Source organism: Meleagris gallopavo, chromosome Z (genome assembly GCF_000146605.3).
Source record: "Meleagris gallopavo isolate NT-WF06-2002-E0010 breed Aviagen turkey brand Nicholas breeding stock chromosome Z, Turkey_5.1, whole genome shotgun sequence".
NCBI lineage: Eukaryota > Metazoa > Chordata > Aves > Galliformes > Phasianidae > Meleagris > Meleagris gallopavo.
Window position 1 is genome coordinate 18,445,307 of NC_015041.2, and position 26,052 is coordinate 18,471,358.

General features: G+C 36.4%; 2 protein-coding genes across 2 annotated transcripts in view; both read left to right on the forward strand.

Annotated features, from left to right (window-relative positions):
* Window positions 1-24,957, forward strand: part of IPO11 (importin 11) — a 137,996-nt gene extending 113,039 nt beyond the window's left edge. The window contains exons 15-19 of the mRNA XM_010725468.1: window positions 696-791; window positions 2,235-2,348; window positions 3,113-3,234; window positions 21,411-21,506; window positions 24,822-24,957. Coding sequence (XP_010723770.1) covers window positions 696-791; window positions 2,235-2,348; window positions 3,113-3,234; window positions 21,411-21,506; window positions 24,822-24,942 — 549 coding nt within the window. The 3' untranslated portion in view covers window positions 24,943-24,957. The remainder of the gene's footprint in view (window positions 1-695; window positions 792-2,234; window positions 2,349-3,112; window positions 3,235-21,410; window positions 21,507-24,821) is intronic.
* On the forward strand, window positions 12,747-15,938 carry LRRC70 (leucine rich repeat containing 70). Its single transcript, XM_010725462.3, has 2 exons — window positions 12,747-13,037; window positions 13,548-15,938. The coding sequence occupies exon 2, from the start codon at window positions 13,559-13,561 to the stop codon at window positions 15,485-15,487; it is 1,929 nt and encodes a 642-aa protein (XP_010723764.1). The 5' UTR covers window positions 12,747-13,037; window positions 13,548-13,558; the 3' UTR covers window positions 15,488-15,938.
* Window positions 24,958-26,052: the final 1,095 nt, after the last annotated feature.

Genomic DNA, 26,052 nt, shown 5'->3' on the forward strand with positions numbered 1-26,052 from the left:
TTATATTGCCTGCTTCATACTCTTTTATGTCTGTATATGGATGTATGGTCTCCATTCGGCATAGAAGAGGATAGGTAGCAGCTCGTTGTTCCTACAGTCTCTTTGCTCTCCATCTTGATACATGGAAGGAGCCCAAACAACTGGGGAAAGGCCAAAAAAGCATAGAAGAAAATTATTTCACAACTCATGGGAGAAGAGAGAGCTGAGAAGCAAAGGGTTAGGAATGTAAAAACTGGGATGCCAGGTACTTAGAATAGCGTATCTGAGATCTCTTACTGTTGGTTACCACACGCAAAGAGCTGATAGCTCCTAATCAGTGGATCTCTAAAAAAAGCAATAGAACATAAGTATGGAAATAAGCCTTAAACTGCTAAGACTCCTCCCTTCCAACGTACTTCAAGCTGCTTTTCTTGGGGCCTGGATTTGCCAGCTTTACCAGGCTGAGAGGCAGCTAAGGAGGACATACTTGGCTAGGTGGACCCTTGATTTGGTTTCACATTTGAGTTTCCATCATTTCTGTATGAGGATGAAAGCAGGTCATGTTTTTAGTGTACTCAAATATACTTTCAGCAGTTTTGTATTTTGTTGGTACTCCACAGTGAACTTCCTATCACAGCTTTGTAGTATATGTGTTTTTAAACCTTCAATTACAGTTTTTATGTGCACTTTTTGTCTAACTTATTTTTGTTCTTAAGGTTGTGGAAAATGTCCTAAAAGTAAATCCTGTTTTGGGTCCTCAAATGTTTCAGCCTCTTCTACCATCAGTATTCAGGGGGATTATAGATGGAGAGGTAAGAGTTGCTCTTTGTAACTTCACTTTTCCTGTTGAACAGGGAAGTACCTTCCTTTGTCCAGTTCAGTTTTCCCATGATTAAATTTCTCTTTTTCTCTAGTTTAAGTCCATCTGATCGATTTCTGACAGCTATTTTTAAAGTTTGTACATAGTAAAGTAGTTGTAGAAAAATTGAAGAAGAGTACTCACCACCTGTTTTCTGATTCAGTGTTTGTTTTAATAAAATGCCACAAGTTTTATTTTGTTTTTCCTTCATTATTAACACTAAAAAGGTGCTATGATTCTGCTGGTAGTATTTAGTCAGATTCTTTGTAGATGTTAAGGCATTTTGTTGTGCTTTTTTAAAAAAAAGATATACTACTTTTTAAGTGCATTTGCCCCAGACAAAAATAAGGTAGGAGAGAGATTTACTTGACCTTCTTTTTCTAATCAGCATCACTAATATGTTAGTTGTGTGGAAGAATGTGAGAAGGCTTTTTGAGATGGAAGCAGCTTTCAGATTTTGTTTACATACATGTCCTTCTTCTTTTTCTCTGCTTTCAGCAAATTTGCATGTTGTGCAGAAGACAGTAGAATCCTGTATGCTTCAAACTTGCAGTGCAAACAGGAGAAAAAAATATTCTGTTGTCTAAAATTTTCTGCGCTACTTTTGATCAAAAATACCACTTTTTTGCTTTTAAATTGAAGATCTTCTCATATCATAATAGTATTTGACTATTTTTAAGTTGTTTTCAAGATCACACCAAGTAATACTACTTAATATTTTACTTCTTGCTGTGCAAAACACACACAAAAAAGGACTGTCTGAACAATCCTTTGTGTAAACATTTTCAGGTAAATGCTGGCATTTTGTTTTTCAAGTAGCAAATTCTGCAAAAGTGTTACTGCTTTGTTATTAAATGCTGGATTTATTCATATCTTCTTGTAAAATGAAAAATGACAACGAAGATAAACAAATGTTTGTTCTCTATGCATTTTAGATTGCAACTATTTCAAAGTTGTTTTTAACAGATTTTTGTAGGCTCTTTCAGAAATAAGTAACATCAGAATTTCAAGCCTTTCCTAATATTACTAAAATTGTAAACAGTATTTTTAAACTGCAGTCAGTTTGAAATGTAATCTTCTAACAATATAGTATGTTGCTCATTTTTAAGACGTGGGTTTTTTTTAACATAAAGTAATATCACCTTGCTTGTTGTGGTAGCTATTTTGGAATAAGCAGATCCTGGTTTGCTATAGTTTTCATACTGTGTCAGAAAATTTTCTGGTAATGATTGTTCAATACTGTGTTTTCAGATAATTTGAAATTGTAATTTATAATTTAAATTACAAAAAGGATGCCTATGACTATTTTCCATAAATTTTTGTGCTCTATGCTGTAATTTTTTTTTAATATTTAATTGAACTAAATGTTCTTTGTTCTGGTTTATTTTCGTTTCAGAGATACCCAATGCTGATGTCTACTTATCTGGGGGTCATAGGTAGAGTTCTTCTACAAAATACAAGTTTTTTTTCATTACTTTTGAACCAGATGGCATGTGAATCAGGCCAGGAGGTAAGGATGTTTGTCTTGGTGTTTCAGCTGGATTGCATATGGAAGTCACATTCTTTAAACATGAAAGAACTTTTTCTTGCGCTTTCCATGTTTGTTTCTTACCTGGTCCAAGCACGTTCCCTTTCTCCTACTTTGTTCCTTCTCCTGGACATCCTGTAACAAGTTTTACACTTTCCTGCAATTTGCTTAAAACATCTCATAAGAAATTTTATGCAGTCTCTAAATTTTCTTCCTGTGCATCTACTGTGCATCACACAGTAGACCCAATAAGGTCTCAGTTTGCGTGATATTGTAGGGTGAGAATTTTTTTTTGTCCTATCTTGAAGAGTTTTGCACCAGAGATAATGGTTGATTTGTCATCCTTTTCTGATAGCTCCTAGGAACAGTTTGTTCAGCATGCTCAGTTTTCACTGGAGTTCCTTTCCCAAAGTGTTTTGCTATGTTTTGAAGAAAAATTTACTAGTTTTCTTACCCTAGTGTTTCAAACATTTGAAGTAAAGACTCGTTTTTAATTACTACCAGTGAAGGTTTTAAAAAGAGGAAAAAAAAAAAAAGTCAATTTATGTATTCTGAGATTCTGATATGAGAAATGAGTGATTCAATGTTCTGAATCTATGTTCTGGTCTGGGAATTAATTTTGAGGTTAATTATAAGGGGGTTCAGGCTGTGAGCACAAGCGTAAATAATAAAAGAATAGGAAGCAAAACCAAATACATCTGTTGCTGCAGCTTCTCTCAGGTATATATAACTATTTCTCATTGCAGTTGGACCAAATTCTTGGTAACATGATTGAAATGTGGGTTGATCGGATGGATAACATCACTCAGCCAGAGAGAAGAAAACTTTCTGCTTTGGCACTGATTTCACTTCTACCTTCATTGAATAGGTGAGAGAATTTGAAATGCTATAAAAAGAATATTTTGAAGCTGCTTAAGATGTTTTGTAAGACCTTTTACAATTCCACAAATTCATATTTAATTATAAGTAATTTTATTACATCCTTATTTGGGCTAAAGAAGCTTAAAATACAGAATTTTCATGCTACATACCCTCTATAGAGCCTCATGGCAATATACCTATAAACTTTCTTCTGGTTCTTTGAATGTGTCATTTAGTAAAGGTGAGGAAACAGCACTGTGTCTTATTGTACATTCTCATGTTAATATTTGACTAGCTACTTCTATCATCTGTGGTTGTTTTAGTTGGCTGATTTGTCCCTTGGTGTCCTTTCCAGGGAACAATATTTGTTCAGTCGTGCTTCAAGTTGAGGGCAGATCTTAGTATTCATCCTGTTTTTCCACTTTATGACGCTGAGTGGAAGAGTTGCTGTGAAAAGCTAATAGAGCTTTTGCGCTGTATAGCAAGTAACTGATACTGTTGTCCTTTGACTTGGTCATCAGTGGATAAAGGCACATAGAATTTCTTCAGTGAAAATTCTGAATAGTGTTGCTCGGACCTTATATTGTCACTAATGGGATTCCTGTGTAATTCTCGTTTAGATAAGAGTTCTGTTTGTGATTATTTTCGGATAATCCTTGTCTGCTTTCAAAGTCAGAAATAGAATATTGTGTGAGTTTGTTTAGTCTGACAAATTCCCTGAAAAATATGAAGTATTTTCCAATGATAACTTAGGTGTTGCTTACAAATCATGAAGTTGTACTAATATTTGTAAAGCTATAGAATATGTAGTCAGTACCTGAAAATCGAGGAACTTTTATATGTGTATAACTTAAAGATTTGTTTCACTGCTTTTAGCGTGCACATGGAGCTTTCATTTTTCTCCCAGATCACCAAGATAGACATCTAGCCAAAAGTGAACCAAGCAACTGCTTTCAGAAAGCTCTTTTGTTTTTCAGTAAACGTAAATGTTATCACATATTTGAAACACTCTTTATGAGATGTCAGCTAAAATTTAATTTGCTGAAATACATACCTATCTTTCAATAAAGCGCTTTTCATGGAGAGGAAGGAAAAAAGAATTTGTTTGGATAACGTTGTTATTCTGTACTACCTTAAGCTGCTCTGAATTTCCTGCTGCAAGAGCCAATTATTTCTGGCAGTTTTCAACATAATAAAACCTCTGCAAATGGCAGTTTTATTTTTCTGGTATTCAAATTACTTAAGAATACTTATTCTCCAGTAAAAGCAGCTTCATTTACATATTTCTGCAGAGGCTACAAAAATTTTACTGGACAAGTAATAGGCTGCCGGAGACAAACATAAATTCAGACAAAGTATGTGAAATTGATTTTGTCAAGTGCTTGTTCTTTCTACTGAACAATGTGAGTCATTGTTCCGGGCATTTCATAGAAGTTACATTACATATGCTTGCTGCATCTCACACCTGAAACTTCTGTTAAAATAAAATTTTACAAAATTACACTTCTTTTGCAAGCCAGTTCGCACTGCTTAAGCAAAAATATATTGAACTACAGCATTTAATCAGGATATTCAACCTTCTCAAGAGAAGATGATTATTTTTTCCTTTAGAAATACCTTATTAACTGGCTTCCTGACTAGGTATTTCTTAAAATATCCCAAGCAAGTTCAAGATTTCTCGGCTGCAGAAGTGAAACAGGTTTTGCGTCCTGAGTATTATAGCAAGGCTGGCTGGTATTGTACTTCTAAACTACATAGTGTTCATTCATTGTATTTAGGTAGTTTTCTAGTTAGTGGTCAATTTCACAAATGTACATATATGGACAGACTTGTGACTTTTTGCATTTTTGGTGAAGTGAAAGCTTCCTTTGTTATTCAATTGAAACAATATGGCAAAAATCAATTGCTTTTTTAAGTATATTGCTCCTTTAACAGTAGAACTTAGAATGAAGGATTTAAAACAGTGGATATGATAGGAAATAGCTGCAGTGCAATTGCAGTTCACAGTGGTTCTTAGGGCCATTAGTTGGCTTAAGCAGGTTATAAAGTGACAGTTTATTAGCTAAACTATACCTTTCTTCTGTAGGCAGTATCATTCAGTTGTAAGCAATGACCCCTTTCATTTATCATGTATGTGTACAGTCCATCAGTCCAGCATCCTGTTTATCTTCCTGCTCACAGCTGCACATTGTGGTAGGTTTTAGGAGTTCAAATTAAAAAAAAAAAAAGAGAGAACTCGTGATGTGTTTCTTTCCTGAGTTCTGTGTTGCAGCACCTTTTCACTTAGCAGTAATTTCTTAGTTTTACATATTTGTTTCTTGCATAAACCAAATGCTACCTAATTATTTGCTTTTGCTGTCTGAATCTGTCCACTCAAATTGTTAGAATCTTTTGAGCCATTCCCCACGTTCATTTGTCTGGCTTCTTTTTTAAAAAGAATTTTATCTGATTTCTGATTTGAATAACTGTAGTGTCTAGCAACAAGATTTAGGCAGTAGTGTTACACTTAAAGAGTAATGTTCTCTCTGTGTGCAATACCTGAGGGGGAAATACATGGAGGCAAACAATAGCTCAAACATTGATGCGTACTTTCTATTTCAAAAAGCACAGAAAGACTGATGGGGGAGAATCCTGTCAGAGCTAGGATGTGAGAAGTGAGAAGCTGCAACAACCAGTAGACCTGAGGATGAGCACATTCTCAAATGTCATTAATTCTTACTCAGATTTGGTCGAATTCTGGTTGTCTAAAATCTTAATTGTTTGTTTGTTATCCCAGAGCTTCAAGAGTGTTCTTTTAATAGTGTACATGTAGTTGAGTTAGATTAGATATGCCCTTGGTCCCTAAAACACTGCCTACTGAACATGGTTGGGAGTAGTGATGTAAATTACCACTGTAGCTGGGGCTACATTTTAAGATAAATTTCTTAAGTGTTCTATTTCTGAAGTTTAAAGTGGCATAAATTGTCCCTCATACCTATAAACCCAGGAGTATAATCAATATGCAAACTTTGTTTTTGTCCCTTTGTGTAGCATCAGCATTGCAAAGGTCCCTCCAAAAGTAATGCTTTGTATTTATTTCTATGCTAACTACAACAGATGTTAAAAGCACAGTAACACTACTTGGTAGAACAAATTGTCAGCTTCAAAACACTATTTTTCAGCATAGCCACCGCCATTAGCTGTGCACTTTTGGCAGCAGTGAATGAGAGCTTTCGTGCTGCATTTGTAAAAATTGCACCAGCGGAGGAACCCACTGTTTCACAGCTGCTGTGATGGCGTCATTCTTAGGAAAATGTTGCCTGAGCAAATGAAAGTCAGAAGGCACCAAATCTGGACAGTGGATGTGCTAGGACAGTCCAGCCAAGATTGGTAATGTGCTTTGTTGTCTTAAGACTGGTATGGGGCCTGTTACTGTTGTGTTGCCTTCTCTGGCCTGACTCTGGAAATTTCAGCCTTCAACTTAGTCAGCATTGAGATGCTGCAGTCAAAGTTGTCGATTTGTCTGAGTTCCAAGAAATCTAGAATGATCTTTCCTTTCCTATCCCAAAAGATAGTGCTTGTCACTTTGCCCATTGAGGGCTACGCCTTGAACTTTTTCTTTGATGGAGAATTCATGTGTTGCCATTCTGTGGACTCATTTTGCAGAGAGGTGATACCTCATTTTATCTCCAGTAATGATGCAATCCAGGAAACTGTTACCCTCAGCCTTGCATTAAATAAGTAGGTCTTGACAAACTTGCATATGGTGTCCTTTCTCTTGCTGTATGAGCATTCATGGGACTCAGCTGCCACAAACTTTGATATTCCAACATTGCCACATTGAAACCAATATTAAGCACCATACACAGTTCCCTGGTCATGATCTGCTGATTAGCATCATTGAGCTGATTGAGACAGTCCTCATTTGGTCACATTACAGCTGTGCCTGGCATCCGGGATGTGGCTCATCTTTCATGTTGCTGTCACCAGTGCCAAAACACACCATCCACTATTTCCCTGTGCTCATATCCACTGTTCAGTCTCCATCCATATTAAGCAAGTGTTGCTGAGTGTCAGTGGGTGATACTTTTTTCCACATGGAGGAATTCAGTTCCACACCCTTGCTTCATACTTACTTCCATGTTAGATGCCATTCTGTCAGAGTAACCCTCTGTTGCTATCTGTCACACAGCAGCAACATGTGACTGGATATTGATGAGAAGTTTCAGCCTCTGCTGCCATGCCACCAACATCTACCACCATGCCTCTGACATTGTGAGGCAGAATAATAAAATAGGAGGCATTACTTTCAGAGCAGCTCTCTTACAACATTTTGGAACATTGTGATTCCAAATAGTTTATAATCTATTTTGCAAATTAGAGGTTGTTTTAATTCTTCCAGTTACTATCTGAATATCTTGGTGGAACCCAACTGACACTGGAAGGTATTAGAAAGCAAATGGGATGTTTTAGCTGCTTTGAGGAAACATAAGCAGCAGATTGGAAAAATAGGGCAACAGTGATCAGGTTAGCTTGGTGAGTTCCCTACCTGTAGTCATGGTTTGCATTTGTTGCACAATGTTGAAAGATAAGCAGTGTTCTTTTGCTGGTGTCATTAATACCATGCTTTTTGTTCTTGAAAAGAGAATTACCACCATTGCTTTTACTGAAAGCTGTTGAAACCTAGGTCATAACTTTACATCTATGTTTCAGTCTAGTTTCAATTGTTAGAAATTCTTGCAGAGTTTCTTTCAAGTCTCTTAGATATCTGCTGGATAAGGCTTCTTCGGTGTCTGCTACTTGTCCAACAGCAGCATTTTTCATTACATCCTAGGCATTTGCAAGATCTCTCTGGTTTCAGAGCAATGCTGGATTAGAAAAGAATTCTCATTACAGTATTAGACTGTCTGTTGAAAAGAGGTTGTTGTGGATTGTGCTGATAGCTGTAATGCTGTTTACACTGAGCAATATCCTTGTTCATATCTGGGATTTGTAGTCCAAGCTGGATTTCTAAGATATCCCATCTCTATTTGCTCTGCTTTCATTAGAAAAGGGAAAGCACAAGAAATGTGATGCAACATACTATTCTATTGCCAGCTCTTCTTAGCAGTTTTAGACCATATCAGAGTAGAATGGCATTGTGATTTTTTTTTTTTTTTCTTGTTTCATAAAGTTGTAAGGCCTTCAAGGTTTTTGTTGGGTTCTGATGTCTGTGTCCTTCAACTGATTTCTATTGAAGTCTAGCCAAAGTCTGACCAGTGAAAGGCTGTGATTTTTATTTAAGGATTAAAAAAAAAGAGTTAGCAATGAATGAAACTTCAAGACTTGATTTTTTTTTTTTTCTCTTTTTGGCCTATGAAATTTCCATCGTAAGTGGAGGAGTTTCATATAAGTTATAACCGTAACAGAAGGTCAATGAAATCTTTAAGATAGAACATGCATTGTGATATACATGAAGAGGTGGCCATATAAAATGGACTCACTATCTACGTAAGTTTTCCAAATCTGGATATTGACATTTGTAGCTCATTATTTGTTAATATTCATTCCTGGTGGATACTTTCAAATGGAGAGTAGTTTGATGATTTCTATTGCCAATTGTTTTGATTACTCTGTCAATTTAGGCTGTGGTAGCCTGTTAATACATCTGAATTTCTTGTTAAAAATTTTTGTGATACTGTTTGGGGTAAGATGTGTTGATTCCAGATGATACTGTTAGTGGCGGTTAATGGAAAAGAAAAAGAACAAATGGCTAAGTCAAAATATTAAAGACTTCAAAGGCAGTGACTCAAAGATTTAAGTAAAAAGGTAGTAGTTTCTTAATAAGCTTCTTCCAGTGATGTAATGTTTCTGAAGATTATTCTTTTAAGAATTTGCCTGTACATTTATTCTGCTCTTAATTTCTTTGTGCTGTGAATTCTTGGAAGTGCCTTCCAAAACAGTTGGCTAATTTTAAAGATCATTCTCACTGGGCTTACCATGTAGAATGAGTAGTATAGCTCCAAAATAGAGGCAACTTTTGATATATTGAGCCTATGAATTTCTTATATTTTTTCTTTGTCATTTTTGGCACTTGAGTAGCTTGAATAGTATTCCAGTGTTCATACTTCTATTGATTCAAAACTGTTGCGAGGAAAAGGTTAAAAGCCAAAGGTGTTTTTGAGGTTTGTTCAGCTCTTATCTAATCTTCATGTAAATGGATGTCTGCATTTTCTTGCTGTGTATCAAATCTGATATGTCACCCAGTATGATTTCTGGCAGTTATAATTGATGTTCTGCGAGTACAAGTACTTATAGCGTGCAATTATAAATCTTCGTTAGGTTATTACAGAAGCTAATTTTTCTTTGTCATTCATTAAAGTTACTTGTTAGAAAAACTTTCATGAAGCTGTCGATATGGAATTTAGGAAATGGCAAGAACATGCCTATTATGATACACTCCTTCAGAGCTGTTATGTATTCCTTTGTAAAGTCAAAATTTGTTACTTAACTGTTTATATCATCCCAATGAAGAAAGACGGGCCTACTTTTGAAGCTAATGTTCTGTCTCCCACTCCTCTTTCTATTTATCAAGTTGAATGTGTGCTCACTCATACGTAAACACCTCTCTCGACCTGCTGGCCGTGCTGCCAATGGCACTGCATGATCTCATTGGCCTTCTTGGCACACTGCTGGCTCATGGCCAACCTGTTGTCCACCAGGACACTGAGGTTCTTCTCTGCAGAGCACTTCTCCAGCAGGTCATCCCTTCACCTGTTCTGATGCGCATGTGGTTATTCCTCCCCAGGTGCAGGACTCTCCTTGTCCTTCAACAAGGACAAGGGGGAATGGTTTTAAACTGAGACAGGGGTGGTTTAGATTAGATATTAGGAGGAAGTTTTTCACTCAGCAGGTGGTGATGCACTGGCACAGGTTGCCCAAGGAGGTTGTGGATGCCCCATCCCTGGAGGCATTCAAGGCCAGGCTGGATGTGGCTCTGGGCAGCCTGGTCTGGTGGTTGGCGACCCTGCACGTAGCAGGGGGGTTGAAACTAGATCATCTTTGAGGTCCTTTTCAACCCAGGCCATTCTATGATTCTGTGATCCTAAGTTGCACTTGTTGAGCCACATCAGGTTCCAGAAAGTTAGTTACAGTGATTGAAATTTGGGAATTATTTAATCCATTTTTTTTTTATATCTTTGATGTTTAATTGCATCTGTATTTATAATTCTTACCTGGTTTGAACAGTGTACTAAATATTGTAGTGAATAGTGGAGGCTAGAGCCACACATACAGTTTTTTTCAGCATATCACATCCATCTCATTGATGGCTGGTCTTTTTTATGTTAGTATTTTATTCACAGGCTTACTCTTTGGATACTTTGTCTTTTCTTGTTGATTGGCATAACTAATGTTTTTAATTGCTATAATAACCGTTTACTGAAAGGTGAGAAACTTTCTTTCCAAGTGAACTTACAGTTTCATAAGCCCTTTCTGTCATTTTCCTAGATTCTAAAGGGAAGTAAAATTTATGAAAGGGAGACATATGTATTTTCTTATCCTCAATGGAAAAGTAATTCAGTAGTTTTCTCCTTTTTTCTCAGTATGTTGCAAGTCCTCTTTGATTCTGCCTTTCTATTTAATAGTAAAACTGCCAAGGATAAAAAGGAAATTAAATTACAAAGATTGTTTCTAACCTTTTTGTGGTACATTTGCATGTATAAATGTTTTGTATTGTGAGTTTATTAAGCAGAAATGTTTGCTTCTGTGTCTGCTTCTGTGTCTCCCCTTCATAACAGTTACAGTTGCTATTATATGAGAGTCCAACAGTGCTCAGTGGAAAACAGGAATTTTCAGTTATTGAAGCAGCAAATGAAGACTTCCTTCCCCTCCCCACCTCCTCCCTCCACCGATTAGGCAGCAACGCTTGAAAGTATCTTTCCCATATTTTGAATATTTCCCTTACCATCACAGAGGCTGTAGATAGCTATTTCATTATTCAATGTTTTAAGGATAATATGCCTATCTATTTTACTTTACATAATTGACTATGTAAAACATACCAAAAGAAAAGTCAAATTTGAAAATGAATAGTTAATTCCAAAGAACAGTGTTTTGCTATTGGTTTAATGGTCTCAGAGTAAAGAACTAAATGCTATGCAAATTATGAGTTTTGTTTGATACAGGCTGTGCTTAAATTGGACCACTGATCAGTCTTACTGGTTCTACTGATTTTGGTTTTTATTACATATTTTAAAGGAAATTAACACTGCTAGAATTAAAGATCATTAAATGGTTATTTTTTTAAACTTTACTCTCCATCTCAATTCTAGGGACTTTTGGCCAGCTCTAATTGAAAAACACAGGAGAATTTTGGTTGACATTGTTTTGTATTTTACATTTCAAACATTTAAAAAAATGCTACCGTTTATGGTTAGAATATTTTTTTGTCAAGTTTTTGAAATGTAAGTTTCTTTTGACAGAATTTCAGACTTCTGCTTCTAAAGTTTGACTTGTCCATCTATTCTGTTTCACTTGCTTGTGTGCTTCCTGTATTTAGGCTTGGATTATTGTAGTCAAAGATGTTGAATGACATTTGCCCCTTATGTGAACTTATTCTTTGATACTACTGTAGTGTCTTTTGTTTGACTATGGCTGTAAATGTACTTTAGCATCACCATTTTGCCAAACTAATTGTCTCATGTCAGTACTAAATTTTTTTTTGTTTTTTTTTTGTTTTTTTAGTTACAGTGCTGTTTTTAGGGTTCACCTCTAATTTTGCATCTATTTTTATTATTTCCCCCTTTCCTCTTTAGATTATGTCACTGAACTTTGTTAGTGCTCAGTCCTGTGACAGATAAGCTGAGGATGTAATGTCTGGTCCATAAGTAAAGGGACTATTTACAGTATACACGTGCACTAAGTCCTCATCTGCACAAGGGACACTGAAGGGAACTGAAGCCATGAATCTGGGCTGTGGCTTTTATAGTATACCTCGAGCTGCGCAGACAAGTTAGCTTAAAAAACATGGCCTAAAACGAAACATAGCTGTGTGCCTGGATCAAGTCTGAGGTGCAGCTTAGAAATATATTATAAATACATAATATGCATGTGCGTAAATGTATATTTAAATTATGTATGTAATGTATATGTTCCATGCAGTGACAATCACGAAATTCTCACATCCAAGATTTTTGAGGCTTCCTGGCTCGGCTGAGGGGGTTTGCCTGGCTGGCATGGCTGAGATGCCATGGCAGTGGTTCTCTAGGCCTTGCCTTCCAAACATCAAGGTTCTCCGTTTTGCAGTACTGCACTTAAACGAAGAGCAGTTTTGTTATGCACGCAGATGGAACAGTATAAGTTGCTGTTTATATAATAAAATATTTTATTTTCTGTCTGGAAAATACAAGAATTTACAGATAACGCAGCAGTACTGTTACAAATAGATATGCTGTATTGTAAATATCTAACTATCTTGACAAACCTTTCTAGAGCTCTCCTACTTAAAAAAAAAAAAAAAGTTTTTTTTTTTTAAGGCAGCAGTTGAAGATTAAGATAATTCTTGGTTTTCTAGAAACTGCTAGTTGAGATTTCCTTTCCAACAATACTTCTGAAGCACAGATAAAATGGCTTCCTGTCTGACAGTTTCCTGTATCCATGGCAACCTCACTTTAACTACTTCTTACTTAGTTTCCTGAATGAACAGTTGCAAATCCAGGGGCAAAATGTGAGAGGTGTGTTACACAGCAATATCACTTTTCCAAGCGTTTCGCAGATGGGTATTGTCAGCTGTAACAGCCTAACAAACTGCAAAACAATGAAAGAACAGAAATAATGAACTTCAGATTTAGGGTAAGGAGTTGTTTCTGCTTTTTTTGAATGTAATTCAACTTTGTAAAAGGCAAAATTCAAGCTGTAAATGAAAGGAAACTTGCTGGCACTCCTACTTGAAAGTTATTGAAAAAGTTCCTTGTTATTTTTAACTACTTAAAATAGTTAATACACGGTATTGTGAATTTACTAGAAGTCATTATTTTGGCAGCTTTTATTCTTTAATCAATTAAGTATTTTCCAGCTATTTTGGCTGTCTCATAGAATGTTATGATCATATCGTAGAATCATCTGCTGTTTTGGCAGTGATTTGTTTCACTTTTCATTTATGTTGAATTTTTTTTTTTTCCATATAGTTCAAACTCACGATAAACTTAAGTTTTACTTTGAAATTGCTTATTTGGCCTCATAAGATAATATATTTAAAGTACCAATCTTGAAAGTAAAACTTGTATAATTTTTTTTTTTTTTTTTAAAGAATCCTACAATTTCACATGAATAATGTTCATAAACTTTTTTTATCTCTACTAGCAAAGTCAGAAATGAGTGAGAAGGCCAAAGACAGGGATATGTGTGGACTACAAAGTTTTTCACCCTGCACAGGAGCATTCCTGCATCTCCTTAGTGGCTTTCTTTTGTTGCTGCTCCAGAAGGAGGTTCTTGGCTGTCCAGCTGTGTGCCAGCTCTGCACAGGGAGGCAAGTTACCTGTCGTAACTTGGGTCTTTCAAGCATCCCTCGGAACTTCCCTAAAACTACAGTTCTTGTATACTTCAGTGGGAATAATATATCACATGTCATTCCAAATGAATTAACAGGCCTTCAGAGACTTGCTGCACTTTACATGGATAATTCCAGTATTTCGTATGTACACCCAAAAGCTTTTGTGGATCTTCCTAAACTTTGCTACTTGCATCTAAATAACAATAATATTAAACGCCTGGATCCAGGAATTTTTGAAGGTCTTTCCAATCTTCATTATTTATACCTTCAGAATAATCAAATAGCTTTTGTTTCCCGAGGATTATTTAGCGATCTCCTTTCTGTTAGATATTTAACACTTCAAAGAAATCGTCTCAGTATCCTTGGAAGTGGAACTTTCTTGGGAATGAGAAATCTTCAAACACTTAACCTAGCCAATAATAAGATTTCACGGATATCAGATGCAGCATTTTGTCATCTTGAAAACCTTGTATACTTGTTCCTTGAAGGTAACAACTTAACACTTGTGCCATCAAATGCCATTGGAAGGCTCAGAAATCTTGAAAGACTTTCTTTATCTCACAATCCTATTAGATCAATACAGCGTTTTGCATTTAAAGGGCTTAACAAGCTTAGATATCTGTCTTTAAAAAGTGTAAAGCTAAAACATATTGCTGTAAACGGATTTTTTGGATTAAGCAACCTTAGTCAGTTAATCTTAAGTTATAACGATTTAGAAAATATAAATTCTAGCACTTTTACTTCTTTGAACAGTTTAAAGTATCTGCAGTTAGACCGAAATAAAATAACAAATATTGGTGACAGTGTCTTTGAAAAAATGGGGCAGTCACTTAACATTCTCAATTTAGCTTTTAATAATCTTACAGAATTGCAACCTAAAGTGCTTAAACCCTTAGTGTCTTTAACTCATCTACAGGTAAATTATAATCCTTGGAACTGTAGCTGCAAAATGCTTGGGTTACTTAAGTGGCTGGCATCATCTCCCATTTCTGTTAAAATTCTTTGTCAGAATCCCCTCAGCATGCGTGGCAGGCCTTTGAGTTACTTCAAGTGGACTCTGTTTGCAAACTGCAGTAGCCTCACTGCCAGCCCAGAAGCAGCCTGGAATCTAGAATCTGCAGATACCCATCACAGCCCTACCACTTTGCTGATGGCATGGCATAAGGGAAACAGGCGCAGTCCATTTGAGCAGTTTTTTAAGGCAGATACGAAGTACATTACTCTCTGGGAAGGAACTGCAGTTACATCTGCTAGCCCTTTGCCTTATGGAGAAAACACTGCTGCTGAAACTCCTTCACAGGCACCTACAATACTATCAGTTTTACCAGTACAAATACCAGCACAGATTATAACTGTTACCGGAACCACAGAAGTAAGAAGTTTGTTTCCAACAGATGCTGCTCCTGTATCCTTACAGACATCCGTACTTTGTACACAGCAGGTTGAAAAGCTGAATCAGGCCTTTGATGTTTTGCTAGCCTTTTTCGTTCTGGCTTGTGCTGTGATCTTGTTCCTAACCTACAAAATCGTTCACTTTAGACAGAAACTAAAAGTGCTGGAAAACTCAGGGGAGAAGCGAATAGAATATTATGGGTTTTATCAACCTGGCAGATACAACATAAATGACGCGGTGCAGTCTCTAACTGATAATTCAGTAGGAGATTCAGAATTGGACCAAATTAGGCTACTCAAGCGAACAGCATCTGAAAGTCAGGCACAGGTCATATTGTTTGAGCATTCATCATTGTAATTTACTTCCGTTGATTTGATGTTAATTTTACTCCAATCTGAAATGTCAAGAAGTCAAGAATTTGATTTTTCTAAAAAAAATCAGCTGATTGATAGAATTGTGGAAAATAGTGTAATTTGGGTTTATTTGCTTTCTCAATTTTCTAAAGTTCATTGATTTTTATTAAATGTCATTTAAACCTGATATGGATTACCTATGTTCCTGTTGTAGGATTCTTTCACCTGTAGTGCAAGTATGTGTTCAGTAGAGAGAATGTTCATATTATTTATTTTGCAGTACTTATGAGTATTAAGTTTCTGTAGTAATTACATAGCTAACTTGAATTAAAGGTAACTAGTAAAGCCAAGAAACCTGGAGAATGAAAAGAGAGCAATGCTTAATGTATTTGTTGCGTACACAGTTTCCTGTACTCAGTCTGTATAACGGATATATTAAAATGTGATTTTTAATAGTCTGTGTTTGTATCATTTTGTGGTCATAACTTATTAGGAGTTGATATGGAAGGTAAATACTGGATTCAGAAATTGATAACATTTGTAATATCTCTGATAATGGAAATGGTTAATTATTGTCTGTAAAAAGATAATGTCATCTACATAGTGAAGTTTGAGGGAGTCTTTGGCTAGATGAGGGGTATAAACTGGAGAAATCTATTGAGGATACTTAAGTATTTGTGTATTTTGAAGTGTTAGGTCAAAATATGTTTTCTAAGAGAAGACTACATTCTAGGATTGTGCTTGAAATGATGGGTATTATGCAAACCATGTAGTTTGCATGTGTTTAAACTTTTTCATTTTTATTTAGAATATGGATGTGTGGGATGCTTTAGGGTTTCTGGCTCTAGCCAGACTTCTGCCAGCATAGCTAATGTGCATGGCCATGTTGTTGCATTCCTTATCACCCCGTTTGTCTGTTTCCAGTGCATTTCCAGGAATGACAAGATATTTTCTGTTGGCAGTATGAATGTAGACCTTGCCTATACTATTACAGTGGTGAATGTGGAAGTCTACACTGTGTGCCTCTGTTGTTGCTTGCTATGTCTTTCTATTGGATGTAACAAAATCTAACTTTTGTTGAGATTTACTTTCATTGTATTGTAGTGCTGTATTTTACTGTAATTTAATGTTTAATAGGTGAACTATTCCTATCTTATGAAACACTTAATTCTGCTAGTTGGGCAAAAGCTTAAACTGTTTTGAGTTTTGTGACTAGAAACTTTGTTTTATATATACCTTTATAGACATAAATATTAAGTGTAGTGTGTTTTTTTTGTTTGTTTGTTTTTTAAGGGGAGAAAATGCTAATTACTCTCAAATTCATGCTTAATTTTTAGCTCCGATACAGTGCTTTACTCCTTAACCCCTAAGCTTCCTACGTAATTGGTTGTGGCAAGTGTTAAGTTTTTTGGGCTTTTTTGTGTTTTCGGTTTGTTTTTGTTTTCATTTAGTAACAGCTACACTGTGTGTAATTCTACAGTAGTAAGTTTGGTAGTCTTAAGTTCTTTATCTGTAAACTTTCAGTTCTATTTGGCTGTCTTCAGAAGTAACGGACTTTATTAGCACCTGAGTGATGATCATTCTAGCCAAAACTAATTAACTAGGTTTTCTTAAGTAGTAATGCTGATGTGCCCATGTGAGAGAGGATTTCATAGGGAGTGGGTGAGGGCTGAGACAGAACAAGACAAAAAATTCTCAAACCTGGGAGACTGCATGCTCCTTAGCTGTTCTCAGCAAAAGACCACAGTTCCCTCTGAAGGTGTTTCCTTTTCACTGACAGGCTTCTGTAGGAATCATCTTCCAGATGTGTGTCCTATCATTTCCAGTGGTGCAGTCTAAATGAAATTGATACTGCCAGCATCATCTTTGTAAGTGTTGCTGGGACAATCGAAGCCATCTTATGGAAAGGAGTCATCCTCCAATAAGCAACTTGTGAAAAATTTCCACCTTTGCTGTACAAAGAAATTGAGGGGTGTAATCGTAGGAAAGTGGAGTTCTTGTTTGGCAGTTAGTAACTGCCAAGTTAAATGTTCACACTAGGAAACAGGAATATTGTGGCTGTGTGTGGTTCGTATGTCTGTTTAAATCACTGGAGAATAGAGAATTCAGAAGTCTCAGTAGTGCCTGCCCACATGAAGCAAAATGGTCTCTAGACTTCCACTTAGTCACAGTCTCTTATTAGATTCTCATTTGTAAAGCTCATTATCAAGTTTACAGTCAGCCATAGGATTCCCCTGGAAATGCTATCTTAGATGTCGTTATCTTTTTAGGAGCTCCATAGCACTGCACAGCATCTAGAGGAGAAAAAAAATAATCATTTACATTACTCATAGCACATGTAAAGTAAATTCCACTTGTCGCCTTCAATCTCTTCCCATTGCTAATGAAATAAGAATAAATAATCTTGAATTAACACCAGTAAAGATATGAAGCTAGTCCCGTTCTCTATTCTTGCTGCTTCATCCTGGCAAAAGAGAAAATCTCTGCTTTTCTACTGCTTCCTTTTAATGTCTAGAAGAGAAAGGTATATCTGCAAGCAGGTATGCTTGCCAATAAGAATGTTTTGTCCCTTTCTGGTAGACCAAGAAAAATGTATAGGAGACAGGAGGACTATTTATTTACATACTACTAGCAATTTGTTATCATCTATGCTATTTAACTGAAATCCAAAGTTGTTGTAGTGGTAGTTGTCGCAGAAAACACTGGGTAAAAATTTTGAATAGATAGCTTTAATGAGCTGGACATGGCAGAACTTTCTTTTATCTCACAGACTATGCAAATTTTGAAATGAAAAACATTCATGTTCAAGCTGTCATAAATAGGTTTGGTGCATTTTTTTATTATAGACAAGGTGATTATTATTATTATTATTTTTTTAAGTAGGTAACATGAAAGATCCCTTTTGTGATTACAAAAATAAGGTCTTAACTGTATCTTTGGAACTGGATCCTGTACTGGTTTAAATCCTGACTAGCAACTTCATGCAAGCTGTAAACCTCTAATTCCAGGCCTGTCTCTTGATAATTCTTGATGTGTACCGAACTAGGCTTTGTCCCGATAACTTAAGGACCTTGGGGTAGTTAGAAAATCAGTTATAACTTTATGCTGTTACTTGTTATGCTGCTGACCTTGATTAGATGCAACTGAAAGGTGGAACTGCTTAAATGCTGCCTTCATCCTGAGCTGAGATTTTTTGTATGGATAGTACTAACTGTTTGGTTTTGCAATGAAAGTTCAGCAAAATATGTTGTCCGTTTCGTTTCTGAAGCCGCTCTTAAGAACTTTCCAGCATGTTTCTTAAAACAACCAGTCTAATTTTAGACTTCTAAAAAGAGATTTCCTTTATTTGCAAGGCTCTTTCCCTTTCTTCCATGAAAATGACACCTGATATCTCATTGTGTTGCCGCTGAACTTTAGCCCAAGTTTTTTTTGGTTGTGGTTTTGTTTTTTTCAAATCACAGTAAACATATGCTGCCTTTATTTCCCCCCAGCATATGTCTTACATTCTAAAAATAGTTCTATTGTTTAATGATTTTGGGCTTGATAAACGTTTCAGGGAATGTCTGATAGGAAGAAACTGTCTCCTTTCAAGAGAAAAAGGAGAGGAAGGGAAAAAGGATGGTTTTATCTTCACTGAAAACTGCAGGTAGCTGTTAGGTTATTTTGAAAGGCCTTCTGTATTCTGTGGCACTGCTTTCCTCAGGAAAATTACCATTACATTTCTATTACTCACTTCAAAAAGAAGTAAAAGAACATCTCTATTTTATGCTATAAGATAAAAATAGCATTTTCAAGTAAAGAAAACTCTGATTTCTCAGCATGCTTTGCAGTTAATTATCAGGAGCTGTATTTTGAATTTTTAGCCACCTTCTTCAGTTTCTTCTGGATATATCACAGATCACTGGATACACGAGTTAACTGAAAGGCCTCCCTCCCTTTCTACTTTTCCTATTAGTCTGCAAGCCTGGTGGAGAGGAAAAAGAAGAAAAATAAATTAATTAATGAGCACTGTGCTTACTTTTTTATATTTTGGTTAATTAACATAACCCCCCTTGTATAGATTGACCATAATTAGCACTTGCAACAGATGAAAAGGCTGTGCCTACTTTGGATTAAACATTTTTCTCTCTTCTCTCCCCTCCAAGTAAAATTATGCAGTTCCTCTGGCAATTAGATGTTCTTCATGTGGCTTGAAAGGAACAAATTCAGCTACCAGGTAGCTGATAGAACTACGCTATTAATTAAAACGGTGCATACTTACAGAGCGCAGCGTACTCCTCCGAGGTGGAGTGTTCTTGGTTGAATTCCCCACATCCTCTTTTGAAAGGAATGTGAGGACAGCTGTTTCCTTTCTTACAATGGAAAATACTAGCCACTCTAATGGGGATTTTCCTAGATGTATATTGTTAAAGGAAAAGAGATGAAGTATGAGGAAAAAAGCTTTAGTGTGCTTTGTAGGAATCTAACTCAACTGAAGAAATTCTTAACTCTGAGGGCTTATTCTGCAGTCTGCTAAACAGGCAGTGCTCATTTTCTTTAGATTGTTTGCTTTCTGCTTTGGATGAGATAGGGAAGCTGTTTGGCAAGGGGCAAAGTCTTTTCTAAAATGTAATGGCAACAATAAGAGGCCAGACTGGAGAAAATTCCATCAGTTTTCATCCCTGAAAGTGTTGGAGTTTCAGCTTTCAGCGTTCAAATATAGTTCTATTCCTGGCAATTGACCATAGCTGAATAAAATTTATGAAAAATTTTCATTTGAAAACAAAATGATCATGAGCTGAATCATAATCTTATAAAAACAAAGTTTAAATAAATATTTTAATAGACTTAATATTCAAAACTTGATAGGCTTTTTTTTTCCCCAATGCATCTGTTTTGCAATGTTACGTATTTAAGATTTTGTATGTCTGCAGCAACCATCTCTGGGAAAAATGAACCCTGAAATTGTGCTAATTGAAATCATTAATAGCAGTGACACATAAAAGAGTTATTTACCATCACTGATCAGACTTTTCCATTTCTTTGCCAATAGCTGAAACTGTTGTTCACTTGCAGAGTGCCTGAATCCTTCTGTAGCTTACGTACTAAGAATCTGTACATTGATAGCCAAACTCAGAACAGCAGGGAATTCAGCAGAAGTGACAGCAATCAAGAGCAGCTTTCCCTTAACTAGAAGATGCTGGTACCTGCTTTTTCATCTGGGAGTCTGGGAGGTCATGGTTTCATGCCCTTCTCACACTACAGGCATGCGAATTCGCAAGGCAGGAATGTGTGTCTAAATGATTTAGGAGATTGGTGTAATTTGGGGATGCTTGGAGTATCCAACCTGGCCTTCAGCTTCTGTTGGAGAAAGGAAGGTGCTCATCTTTATTTCCTTATTTTTTTCAGTCCTTGGTGCTATCTACCAGCTCTTTGGTCTGGTAATTCAAATGACAGGAGTTAGCTGCGCTTAAGAAGAGCTGAAACGTGCTTCCACCTTTCTAATTAAGAAAATTTGCTTTCGTAGGTGGAAATACCTTTCACCTGATTATGGAATGTCATTAACCTGTCCAGGAGGTTAAAGAAACGCTCATAAGGCTGAATAGAGAATGCAAGAAAGAATGTACTAGTGTTATATGCTGTTCCTTTTGCAACAGATAGTGATGTTAGAAAATATGCAGATGTATTAGAAGCAGAAGCAAGGACACTGACCTTTCTAAATTTTCAACAACACATGGCACTTCTTTCTAATAAAATGCTTCTATCATGAGTTTGCAACTTTGGTTCCCTTATGTAATAAAAAAAAAAAAATTGGAATTAGCTGCTTGATAGCATGCTTGTCTGAGTGGTGAGCAATTAAAACACTGCTTGGTAAATGTGCCTTATGGTTACTGAACAAATTCCCTGTCCAGTTACTTTAGCGAAGTCACTTTCCTTTTCTTTTCCAGTGTTATCCAAGATAAATTTTGTGGTATCATCCACGTTACATTGGAAAGTCTGTATGATGTTATGACTGAAGATCCTGAAACAGGAACTTATAAAGAGTAAGTGAAAAATGATTTTTGGGTTTTACAATAGTAAGAGTTTTAAATATGTAATGTTTTGACAAAAAATATCCATAGGTGGTTGAATGTGCTTATAGGAGTCTGCTCTGCGGGATATCCCTATAGACATAATATATTCTAAGAACAGTATTTACTATGTGCTAAAAATCAAACATTTTCTGATTTTCAGATAATTCCCTGGTGATAGAGCACATTGTGCTAAATGTGCTAAATGCTTAAGGAGATAATTTCTGGCCCTCAAGCCAGCTGATACAGTCCTTACGCATGCTTTAATTTCACCTCCCCTTAAAAGAAATTGGTTTCTTGCAAGTGTCTGAATGGTCTACACACACTAAACCTGAACTACGCTCTTGAATTTCTTGCAGAATGCTGGCTGACCCATGCTAGGCATTTTTCTCTATTTATCAGTGTAGAATATTTAACTGCAAAGCCTGAGAATATTCTTTGATGCTGTGCTTTAATTACTATCAGAGTCAATGCAGTAAAATCCCTTCTGTTTCTAAATGTGTTGCTTTCTGTCAGTACTGGAAAGTAATAAAACTTTGTCAGGGTTAGTTTTGTATATTAAGCTTGAATACCTGTAGAACTTCTTATTATTCATTCCAACCTCTGGACACTGCTTTTTTTTTTTTTTTACTGACTCACTGAACTAGGGACATGTTTATGTGGACGGATGCCAGTGTACATGTACAAAAGGCTTTGGCATTTGTGTTAAAAATTTTAAAGTAATCTGAAAATAAATAAAGTATCTGGAGCAATGTGTGCTATTGTGTGTCTCCACATTGAAGATTGTATTTAAGCTTGAGCAAGGACAGAAAAAAATTTGACAGTGGATCCCACTGATCATCATAATACTCAGCTTCTTTAGGTGGAAGATTAAAAGAACATATATGTTTAGCACAGGAAAGTTAAGACAGAAGCAAGCTAGAGCTACAGTCTGTGAAGGATGAAGTAAGAGTAAGCATGCACAAGGAAAACTGTACAAATGAAGTGATAGCATTGGCTTGAGTATAAGCAGATCCCAAACACATTTGCACTAGAAACTTAATGAAATTGTTGTATTGGTGCAGTGAGGCTGTGGAAAAGCCTCTTCAAACACAAAGACAGAGATAAAGATCTCCCTGGTTTATGGATGGGATTTTGATCAGGACACAAAGATGATTTTAGTGTCCTGACTTAAACTGAGATGGAGTTTCTAGAAGCTCTAGTTATCATTACAATGCCAATTGCAAGAAAGTTTTATGGACTTCAGGTCTTCTGGAAGGGGAAGTTTCTGTTGTTTTAATATTGTCTCAACAATTCTAAATAAAAATGCATGTTTGTCAGTGTCATGATCTTGCACTTTTAAAAATTTTATTGCTTCCTTATTTAATTCTTACAGTTATTCTTTGTGGTTATGGCTTTTTTTCAGACCTCAGAGATAATATTATTTTGTATATTTTGACATTTTTATATTTTTGTTTGTTCTTAATGCTGAGTTGCAGAGTCCCATGCTATTTGTAGGAAAGAAGAGACAAGATTTGCTGTTTTTTTTTTTTTCTTAATATGTAATTCCTTTGCTTCTATGTTACCATTTGACTGTTCTGCTGTATTGTTTAGAAAGGCTCTCATAGAGTTCTAAGCATATGTTAATAGAGAACTGAATATATAAACAATGCAAGTCTTAACTTTTCATGAAGAATCAACTTTTTTTTTTATTTTTTCATTTTATTCTAGTAACAGTTATCCCTTACAACAAAAACAAATAATTTGACTATAGCTGCAGAAACTTTTCCCCTGCTAGTAGAATATATAGTACAGGAGTGTAGGGCCAAGATGGATTAATAATGTATGTCTGTAAATGTGGATTGTTTGTTCTTCCTGCCACGTAACTACCTATGGTTGCAAGTTACTGCCACTTGAATGGTTTTACATCCATTTTTAAAGTAACAGAATATTGGTGGGAAGATTCAACCTTAGGAACCCTATGGAAGCCATGGGCTGAAGTAATTAGAAAGGAGGCATTGCTTTCGGAGCAGCCCACGTATTTGCATACTTTCTATACCTGAGTCTTGAAGTTGTTGAAAAGATTTCTGAATTGATACACCCAGCCAAAAATGGCAAGTTTTTCTTTTAATTCTCATTTTATTATTGGAATATAAAATAGGTAGTATATTGTAAAGCACTTGTACTTAAGGGTATTTATTTGTTTGGAAAATTGTTGCATGTCTGAAGGTAAGCTAAAATAACGTATATGATATTTAACACAACCTACCTATTTTTCTTTATTCTCCAGCGTGCAATCTCTTGCCCTGTTACTTGAATAAGAAAGCAAAATTCTACCCATTAACATTTTAATGTACACAATACTAAAAAATTTTGCTTGGGATATGAAAATTGTTCACTCTCCTATACTAAGGAAATAGAAATTCAGTTTAATTATGGGAGTGACACTTTAGAAATGGTCGTCACTGAGAGTTCTGCCAGAGCATCTCGCTTTTCTATCAAGTATGGACATCTCAATTAAGTTGCAAAAATGATAAATGTCACTTAGACTCACTAAACATATGCATTCTCTTCCTCTGGTCAGCATCAGATACAGGAAAAAAAAAGTTTATTTTTAGCATCTCTCTGTAAAACTGAAAACTAATATTTTTCTGTGCTAGTGAAGATATCCTTAGGAGATCATTGTGTTCTATGGTAAAAAGCAAGATTCCTTTGAGGTTTATTCAGTTGGACGGTGGTTTTTGAAAGCAACCCTTTCAAAAGCCTCTTTTCTTGCACTGCTGCAAACTAAAATATCAGACTGAGATTATTAGGTCAAAATTTCTGATGTTCAAACAACATTACAAACATTCACAACAATCTGATTTCTGCAGATTTATTTGGAATTCTGACTGCTGCATTTCTGGTACATGGCTTTGCTGGAGAACTTTTCAGCCTGCATTAATCTCTGAAGTTATAAGAGCAGTAGGCTCCCCAGGGAGGTGGTTGAGTCACCATCCCTGGATGTGTTTAAAAACCACTTGGATATGGTGCTCAGGGACATGATTTAGTGGAGGGTTGTTAGGGTAGTACGGTTAGGATGTGGTTGGACTCAATGATCTTGAAGATCTTTTCCAACCTGAGCAATTCTATTAGTTTTAATATACCCGTGTCATCATTTCAGGATAGCTATTTCCCCATGAAGTGTAGCTCCTATTTTCAATTAAGAACAAAGTATATATAATTGATTGCATCCTGTGTTTTTAGTAATGTTTTAAAGTAACTTTTAATGGCAGTGTGTACTCAAGCTATTTTTATTCCCACTCTTAGCTGCCTGCTGCTGTCTCATTTTGAAGAGCCCAAAGTTACAGAAGATGAGGAACCTCCCACAGAACAAGACAAAAGGAAAAAATTGGTAAGCTTTAGATGTTACTCAGTTATAACTAATTAGGTAATTCACTCATCCCAGACAAAATTCTTTGCCTTTAGACTTGGTTCATTTTTTCTTTTTGAATTCATCTCTTGAATCAAAAGAAAGAAAAGGCTCTGATGACAAAGTTTGCAGCCAGAACATCTATGCTTCTGCATTCCTTTTGAGTCTTAGAAAATGTTGCCAAAGTAAATATAATCTACTCATAGAATCTGAACATTGCGAAGAAGGTTTTTTGAAAAATGCAGGAGGATAAATCTTATCAAAATGTTGTGGCTGATCAAGTTTTCCAAATTTAAAACAGACTCTTATTATACTGAATTGTGTCCTTTGCTTGAAGAACTGTATGCCTGCATAAAACCTTTTTCTACTGTAGAGAACTCTCTGTGGACTTCCCATAGATTGCGCAGCTGACCCAATTATCCAGGGAACTATAGGCCTGTTAGCCTGATGTAGATACCGGGGAAGGTAATGGAGCAAATCATCTTGGGTTAGATCAAACGGCACATGCATGGTGCCCAGGGGATCAGGCCCAGCCAGCATGGGTTCATGAAGGGCAGGTCGTACTTGACCAACCTCATCTCCTTCTATGACTGGGTGACCAGACTGGTAGATGACGGAAGAGCTGTTGATGTAGTGTACCTAGACTTCAGCAAAGCCTTTGACATGGTCTCTCACAGTATTCTTCTGGGGAAACTGGCTACCCGTGGTCTGGACAAGTATACACTTCTTTGGGTAACTTTGGATAAGGAACTGGCTAGAGGGCTGTGCCCAACGGGTAGTGGTTAATGGAGTTAAGTCCAGCTGGCAACCTGTTACAAGTGGTGTCCCCTAGGGGTCGGTATTGGCGCCCATCTTGTTTAATATATTTGTTTGACGACCTAGATGAGGGGACTGAGTGCACCCTCAGTAAGTTTGCAGATGACACCAAGTTGGGAGGTGGTGTGGATCTGCATGAGGGTAGGGAAGTCCTTCAAAGAGATCCAGATAAGCTGGATCGCTGGGCTGAGATGAATGGGATGAGGTTCAACAAGGCCAAGTGCTGGGTCCTGCGGACTTTGCGGACTTTGGCCGCAACAACCCCATGCAGCGCTATAGGCTTGGGGATGAGTGGCTGGATGACTGTGAAGA